The following is a 9,305-nucleotide window of genomic DNA, read 5'->3' as shown; positions in this document are numbered from 1 at the left end:
AGGCGAGTAAATAGTAAATTAAAAAAATTCACAATTTTCATTTCTCTCTTGCAGTGAGGTGAAGCTGACCTTGCACTTGGTGCCAGTAAGGATGTTCCTCACGCAGGCTGAATGTTTCTCCTTCCTTACTGACACAGAAGCCCTTGATTTGCAATGCTTCACTAATTGTCATTTCCCTGGCTCCGTAGGGACACTTTACCTCCAGCACAGCGGAAGACCCTACCAGACCGTCTGGAGATTCCCCCAACAATCGAGCCACAAATCTGACTCATGGACCTGCATCTGGGTTGCAGTGGTGAATGCCCTGACGCCCTCCCATTCATCCATAGTCCCCCACTGTACAGACAAAACACCATCAAGGGCCTGTTGTTGCCCTAGCACCCTGGCAATAAGGGAAGCAGTCACACGCTTTGACCTCAGGACAGCTCCAAAGTTACTGGCAGTCAACCTTCCTTTCCTGAACAAATGCCAGTTTGGGTTGGTTCGCTGACCAGTGGTAGCCACCTGAATTGCCCTCTGTTGCTCTTCAGACAATGCCATGCTTGCCACAATTGCCTCAGGTCCCTGATGCCCAACAGATTTGATCATTTCAGGAACAGTAAGTGTTTCCAAGCTGTAGTGTTCCTCTTCTGGCTCGGGGGAGAGAAGCCAAGAAATTCCTGAGAACCTGCCCCCGAGTCTGTCCCTCAGCCAGTCACGATCTTCGGAGGTGGGCTCTCTTGTCAGCGGGTTAAATTAGTTATTGGTTGGAGGAAATAGCTCCTCCACTGAATGCATACGTTTAGCTGCCTTTGGCTTCTTCCACTGACAAGGGGTGTCAGTGCATCTGAAATTGTGGATGGCAAAGATGGCTAATGCAGCTGCATGACTTTATTTCCATTCTCCACGTGGGCATTCACATTTAGTGGAGAGAATTCCCTCTTCTCCTGTAGATACCTGTGGTGGTGGGATTGTTTTATTATTTAAAATATATTTACATTTGTAATGCCTTCCCAATTATCCCTTTAATTGTTTATAGCCTACTGTATGTTTATTTCATGGATATTTCTGTGTTTTCTGGTGTGTAATATTTNCAATATCTGTTCTAAGGACTGCCCCACACCAATAACACTTGTAACATTTACCTTACCATACAAGCTGGAAGTCCATCTGACAAGTTTGCGCCTCAATCAGCTGATCTGGTGTCCAAACCAACAACTATAGCCCAGCTGGCTGGCCAATGATATTCGCTATAGGATATCGTTGCAGAGTTATAGTCAATAATAACACTGAAGTCTTGGACCTTTTATAAGAAGGCAGTACTAAAGTTGTTCCTGGGGCAGTGTATGGCTTGTCACATGTGAGCAAGCCATATATAAGAATGACACATAGAAGATGGGTGGTGGCTGGTTCCTGGTTGCTTAGCAAGGATTTTTGATAGTGAGCATATCAGGATGTCTGGATGCTTGACACGAGAGGAAGGAATTACAGGCAGGTTAGTATGAAAAACAGATCAGCGCCTCCTGCACTCTCAATGCCTAAAAAGCTGATTCGATGAGCAAGAGCTAATGATCATGCCACAGGAGAGTGAAAAGATGGGAATGGGTTTGCGAGATGGAGTGTGTTAGCCTGATCTGTCAGGCAGAGATTAAACATCAATGCAGATTGATTTACCATCAAAATAATAAAATTCACTGTAATAAAAGGACCCATGTACCTAAAAGCCACAACAATCTTGGTTTCATCACTTCACTCACATATGCTTGTTTAAACTACCCTGTGAACTGTTAATAGACCCCCAATGAAAAGGTTCTATGGTGCATTTTTATACCTTAATTAATTGGCTTTCAGTTGTTCTTTTGACACTACACCAGGGGGTGATTATAGGCAGCAATCTTGAAACCAAAGCCAGCTCCTTCAATTCCAAAGGCTCAAGTAGCTTGGCAAGCATGCACTGCAGGTAACGCGAGCACTCTGGCGTGGCAATCGTCACATGACAGCAAACACACATGCAAAACATGTTAAGCACACTCTCACCCCAGAACACTACACAGAGAGACAGACAGCACCTGTTCGATGCACAACATACACACACATAATAAACACAAACCGACTCATGTTGAGACCGGATAGTCAATAATCTGTCTGTTATAGCAGGCATGGATAGGTGCATATATAGTTCTCGCTTAATAAATGGTTTTTAGGCATTTGGTTATGTAGCTGTGCAAAGCTAACACACATACAGTCACTTGCTTTTGAGCCCACTGGGATTTTAAACGAGTTTGGAAAGTCTGACAATCACTGCGAGCTAATGTTAAGTGTGAAATCGTGAGTAACAACGGTCATTTTGGAAGGAGATACTTGCTAAACAAATAAGGAGAGACCTGTACATGAATCAAATGAATTAAACGTCGTTCGAAACATGGCGCCAATGATAGCAATTCATAGCGTTTGGTTGAGTTGTTGCCCTGTCGGAAAATGTGGATCAAAGTGCTTGATATGCACATAAGAGAACCGCAGTGACCGTCATAAAACCGGGAAGTAAACTTCTTTCCGGTTCCTTCGTCAAAAACCAATGCAATTTTCTCCATAGGATTTGGAAAATAGCTCGAAATAAGGTCTGTGGTTGACACACAATTTAAGGAGAGGGATCACGTTTTGTTCAGCCGGATAATCTCACATGTCAACCCTAACTTTTATAATTTTTGAATCATAAATTCTAGTCGCCAGAAGCAAAATGCTAACGTTATGCTATAGACGAACTACAAGCCATACAGCAAGCAGGGTCGCACGACTTCAACGTCACGCCAACTTAAGATCGTTTCAACTGACTTGCACTGAAACTGCACTTTGAACACTTTAAATATATTAAATTTTAAACTGTATACCCCGATATTATCCTAGGCCCTTTTTGTTTTTGTTTAATGTATACCCACTTTATCTAGGCCCTTTTTTTTTGTTTTATGTATACATGGTCACACTGTGGGAAACGATATTTCGAGTATTGTCTGGATGTATAACACATGTAGAATTTTTGACAATAAAGCTGACTTTGACTTTCGCGTGCTTGCATATTTTAACAAGCTTTTCATTTTAAGCCACACTGAATTTAACTAGAAGTCATGGCTGTGTCAATTACCAGTCTGATATCGTTTTACAAAGATGACAAGAGAGTGTAGATAGGAGAGAACCACTACAAGTCAGGACACGTAAAACAGTGCAGCCTAGATGAAGGTGTGCTTACCGGTGTTGTCAGGGCTAGCATGAGGGACAAGGTTTATAGTGTCGGTGAGTAGTGATAGCAAGAGTACCGTTAACCTAGAGTTAATTTATTCACATTAATTCCCATCAACAAATCAATTTTATGTGTCACATGAAATCTTTATTAGGCAAGGCAAGGCAAGGCAAGTTTATTTATATAGCACTTATTAACACAAGGCAATTCAAAGTGCTTTACAAAAAATGAAAGACATTAAGAAAATGGCATTTAAAATCAGTCATTAAAAAGAAAAGCTAATAAAATAAACATTAAGAGAAAAAATACATGGATAAAAGTTACAGTGCAGTCTAAGATATGAATAGTTCAATTAAAAGCATCGACAAAAAGAAAAGTCTTCGGCCTGGATTTAAAAGTAGTAAGAGTTGCAGCGGACCTGCAGGTTTCTGGGAGTTTGTTCCAGATATTTGGAGCATAATATGAACGTTGCTTTACCATGTTTAGTTCTGACTCTGGAGACAGAAAGCTGACCAGTCCCTGAAGACCTGAGAGATCTGGATGGTTCATAATTTAGCAGGAGGTCAGAAATGTATTTTGGGCCTAAACCATTCAGTGCTTTATAAACAGCAGCAGTATTTTGAAATCTATTTTTTGACACACAGGAAGCCAGAGTAAAGACTTCAGAACAGGAGTGATGTGATCCACTTTCTTAGTGTTGGTAATGACTCAAGCAGCGGCGTTCTGAATCAGCTGCAGCTTTCTAATAGATGTTTTAGTGAGACCTGTGAAGACACCATTGCAGTAGTCCAGTCTACTGAAGATAAAAGCATGGACACGTTTTTCCAAATCCTGCTGTGACATTAGTCTTTTAATCCTGGATATATTCTTTAGGTGATAGTAAGCTGATTTAGTAACTGTTTTAATGTGACTGTTGAAACTCAGGTCAGAGTCCATGACTACACCTAGATTTCTGGCTTGATCTGTTGTTTTGAACATTGCAGACTGAAGCTCAGCGCTAACTTTTATACGTTCTGCCTTGGCTCCAAAAACCATTACCTCAGTTTTATCTTTGTTTAATTGGAGAAAGTTCTGACACATCCAGTCATTGATTTGTTCAATGCACTTACTCAGCGTTTGAATTGGAGCATAGTCTCCTGGTGAAATGGTTACGTACATTTGTGTGTCATCTGCATAGCTATGGTAACTTACTTTTTTGTTCTTCATTATCTGAGCCAGTGGTAGCATGTAGACAATAAAGAGAAGAAGCCCCAAGATTACAAATATTACACACCAGAAAACACAAATATCCATGAAATAAACAAACAGTAGACTATAAACANCATAATGATTGACAAAACCCACAGGGGCTGCCTGCAGTATGATAATAATAATAATAATGGGTTTAATTTATAACGGACTTCATATCTGAGTTCAGATCCTGAAGAGGATCTGAACTCAGATATGAAGTCCGTTATAAATTAAACCCATTATTATTATTATTATCATACTGCAGGCAGCCCCTGTGGGTTTTGTCAATCATTATGTATCATTTGCTAGGGTTGTGTTTTTTCATACACATTTTTATATAGTCTCTGTTGTCACCCATCATCACGTAACATGGATGACCAACAAGAGAAAGCTGGAAAAAGAAGTTTGGATAGAAACGGGTTGGTCCATTGTGCACTGCTGTACATCCTGTGCTGTCCTTGCTGTGAATGAGAGGTCATGTTCTGCCAACAGATAGTGAGCATCAATAAACACTTTGGTAGATGTCAGTAGATGAGGCGTCAATACTGTATGTTCCAGTGTCACCAACACAAACTCCTATTCAGTTATTTTTACACACATGCATAAAAGGATGCAGAGCTTCTGCAGATTTTATATCAGCTCTAGAAAATGTTCTTTTTGCTTGTGATGCAAATGTTTTGCCAGTAAGAATAAGAACTATGAATACAAAAAGAGCATACAAGACTAATTTTTTTTTTTAGCTTTCACCAGGCCAAAGATGTTTTTGAGGCAAAAAAAACAGCCGGAGTTCAAATGTTTCAATAATTGAATCTGACAACAGCTGTGTGTCTGTACTGTCGAGCTCCTGGTTTCTAATTGTTTTCATATATTTGTCCCCTCAGGAGAGGTGTATTGATCCCTGTAGATGAAACCCTCGGTTCACTTGGCCCCAGGGTCAGATGCAGAGCAACAACCGCAACGAGGGATTCAGTGTTTCAGTAGGGGACATTTCAGCAGGACGGGTCTTTGTCGTCATAGCTTGTTGAGTCTGTCCCACAGCTGCTTGTCGTTTCTCACTCTGACGTCTTGCTTCCCATTTTTTAAAGTCATTTCAATTTCAACAAGATCAGACAATAAAGTAACAATTCCAAAAACTGCTGTTGATCGGATGAATCTGAACATATAGAGGAATGTACAGAGCTGTCCAGCCGCTCTATAAATTGTGAGCTATAACCCCTTAAAGTCCAACTGTTTAAATGTTCATTTATACCTTTTTGAAGTTAATAATAATGTCAACATGATTTTTTTAAATATATTCTAAATGTGTTGTTATTAGAAGAAAGTAAAAAGGTCTTTATATAGAATGGAAAAATCTGAAATGATGTTTTGAGTCATAGCAACCTGGAGGGAAATGTAATTGAACAAATGAATGAACGTTGAATGTAGCATTTGTATGTTGTAAACATAATAATCAATTAAAAGATTGATAACACAAAGAGAGACTATGAATTACATGTAGAGCACTACAGTAGCAAACAATAAGTGATTACAGCCTGTATTAAGCTCTCTTAATACATCCACATTCATCATTCATTTCCAGTATTCTTTCTGTCTCTACCTTTTTGTGCCACATAAATAACCAAGGGAAATTAGATTTTCACATCCTAAAATACTTTCATTTCAGCAGGAATCCTAGTTGTTGCCTAGTGACATGTCTGCAAATACAGTCATCATTTTGATCAGTGTGTTGTGGTGAGTATTTCTGGATTACCATCATTCGTAGTCTTCAAATATGTTTCCAGTTGTGTTTGACACATGTGTGTGTGTGAGTCAGATATAGTATAGTAGTGTTGCTTTGGTGTAGACTTCAACAGTGACATTTGTTTGAGGTAGTGTGAGTTACAGTGTTTCCCCTAGGATGGAGTCATAGCAGCGGTGCTAAGGCACGCGGGCCCAGCAAAAGGTGAGCGCGGAGCGCGTGGAATTATTTTGCGTGTGCGAAGTGCGCCCCACCAATATGTTACTATGTGTCTGCCAGCACAAGAAAGGCTCTTGAGGCCTAGTACTAGGGATGCAAGCGATTATTCGATTATTCGAATAATCGATTAATATTCGCCAGGGCTGTCCGATTTTCGAATTTGATCATGGTCAGTTTCTGGCATCCCTACCTAGTACATACAGTGGCAATGTCTCATTTTACACTGGGGCTATGTACAATATGTATTCTAGGGTGGGTAAAGGAAAAAGGGGACAAACTGTTTCAGAGTGCATGTATTTTTTGGACATATGTTCAATAAACAAACATTTAAATTTGATAAAGGCATGTTCACTGTCAGGGTGCTGAGGTCCAGTCTGCTTACTATAAAGGCCAACACAGAGATCACACACAATCAGAGATCACATGGAAACGGAGCCCGGGGAGACATTCACACTTGTCTTATGAGGCTGTGTTATTCAGCAGAGGGAGAATAACTTCCCTTCTCTTCTGTCACAACACAGCGTACCCTAGGGAAGGGTAATGGAGTATAGAGGTGCTCAGAAAACACCTACAAGGACAGAGAATAAATAACATAAAAATAACTTACACATGTCCGGTCTCGTGAGCCACAACAAAGGCCGAGGAGAAGCCGTCTTCATGGTTGAGGGTGCAGCTCCGGACTGGGTGGCACATGCCTGTGACTGGAGCATAACCTGAAAGACATCGGGAGGAAGGATGGAGGCTATTATAAGAATGGATTGAATGAGAAAAATCTGATTGTGGTTATTTCACTGAGAATACTTTCCAAAATGTATAAAAATAGTCCTTAGGTTTGAAGTATGGGGTTCTGGAAAGTGAAGCCAATGCGGATGTGTTTTAAACTTGAATTCTATCTTTTAGCCGGGGATCAAATTGTATAGAAGTATATGAAAGAAATATTTTACTTGAGTTATTACTTCATTAAAACATTTATATTAAGTATACAGTCTCAGTTGGTAGGTTAAAGTTTTCTTCAGAACAGCATGATTCATTTTGTAAGTATGTTCCCACAAATAAATGATAGAGTAGCGTATTCTTAAGAGCGTTCAAATTTTGTGATTGACAGGATTTGTGTTTTTTTTTTTGTTCAAACTAAATATTAGAACTTAAACCTTACCAAACTATTCAGTACATCAAACATATTTGTTTTGGGATGGTAATATTTGTATTTTCTGGTTTAAACTTCCTGAGTCTGTGAAAAAACTCGCAGTGGCGAAACTGTGGCGCGCTTACACTATAGGTGCGCCGCGTTTGGGCTCAACAAAGTTGGCCTAAATAAAAAAAGTGATCTTTCAGCATGCAAGAGCAGATACTGGGAAAAATAATTATCCGTTTCATATAGCCTCCTTGTTTTGTTGACTGAAAAAGGAGCTGTTTTACGTTTCATACAATATGCATTCTGTCGTGCAAATAAGATGTAAATTAAAATAAGGAAGGAAACGTTTTACATTTGCCAGCTTTGTGATTATTAATTAAAACTGAAATTCACAATTTAGGTCTCAGACTTTTCCTGCTTGCTTTATGCATGCTGTGGCGTCAGTCGGCAAATTGCTATTGACAGATAATATGGAGGCTTCGGTTGGCAGAATAGACAAGACTAGTGTTCCACAAATAGAATAAAAACGCACTTCCTTATTCGGTGCTCTCTTTGTGCTGTTGTTTCCCCACTTTACTGACAGTTACAAACGTACTGGAGAAGCAACATAATGAATACAGACACTATCCAAATACAAACCAGGAAAAGATAGTCAGTTGGAAGATCAGCTTTTTGCACAGCACTGGAACAACACATTTGGCACAGTGCCACTAATAATGGCCTGTTTGAATCTAAATCATCGATTTTTCTGGTTTGTTTGTAGAAATGTGGATTATTCAATAGTGATTTTCTGCAGTCTGGATGAAAAAATCAATCAATAAGATGGCCATTTTATTAATGAATTACACCCTAAATGATTTCCTATTGAAGAACATGCCTATTAAGAGTCAATGACCTTAAATCAGTTCATACTCTACCACCAGGCTAGGAATCCATAATAACAGATTACATGTCACGGGATTACATAATCAGGATACAAAAAAGAGTAGCTGTATTCCCTTACAGTAACTGAAACAAATATGTAATCAGATTATTGTTACATTTCTAAAGAATTAGGAATTACTAGCAGGATTACAATGTTACAAGACATGAAAACGAAGAACCTATATGTTCTTAAAGTAGTTTCACTGTTGGTGAATGTACTACCCAAATAAGCCTATGAACGGCATGTTTTTCATATTTTTCAAATCGCTGAGCTGAGGACATATTTTTGATTCTAAATATCTGAGGGACTCTTAGTTTCTTGGTTTCTTCTTTTTTTAAGTTTAAATTATTGTGTTGTCTTACCTAATCAAAGCATTGCTATTTATTTTCTCTCTGTATCTTTTGCTTTGCATTTGATATTAAGGTAATCCAAAGTAAATTAAAGTAATCAAGTTACATTACTTTTATATTATGATACTCATATTTGGTTATAAATTACTTTTTTTTATAAAGGTAAGTAATTGTAACAAAAGTTAAAAAACTTGGGATAAAACTAAATAAATTGCAAACTATTTAAAAGGAAAAGCAATCATCTATAAAGTGTATGAAAGAGAAAGAAACTGAACAAATGGAATGAAAGAACAAATAAAACCCTGACATGGCACCAGGAGGGAAAACACTCTCACTGCCACACCAGACATAATTGACTTTTCATATATTATGGTTTTAACGAGTGCAATTTACTCTGGGAATTGGTAAGTGAACTTTTCAAAAACGGTTTTGTCCTCCTTGAATTTATAGAATGACTGAATCTCTGAAGGGAAAATGCTTGCAGTGATGTAATT

The 9,305-nt window shown here is 38.8% G+C and overlaps 1 protein-coding gene across 1 annotated transcript in view; it reads right to left on the bottom strand.

The window, feature by feature from the left end:
• LOC104945668 (A disintegrin and metalloproteinase with thrombospondin motifs 3-like) overlaps positions 1–7,114 on the bottom strand; it is a gene marked incomplete at both ends in the record, with an annotated part of 12,391 nt that extends 5,277 nt beyond the window's left edge. The window contains one exon of the mRNA XM_010771376.1: positions 7,009–7,114. Coding sequence (XP_010769678.1) covers positions 7,009–7,114 — 106 coding nt within the window. The remainder of the gene's footprint in view (positions 1–7,008) is intronic.
• Between the last annotated feature and the right edge of the window lie 2,191 nt (positions 7,115–9,305).

The sequence above is a fragment of the Notothenia coriiceps genome, unplaced genomic scaffold (genome assembly GCF_000735185.1).
Source record: "Notothenia coriiceps isolate Sejong01 unplaced genomic scaffold, NC01 NC01_scaffold00009938, whole genome shotgun sequence".
Taxonomy (NCBI): domain Eukaryota; kingdom Metazoa; phylum Chordata; class Actinopteri; order Perciformes; family Nototheniidae; genus Notothenia; species Notothenia coriiceps.
This window is presented reverse-complemented; position numbering and strand designations above follow the sequence as displayed.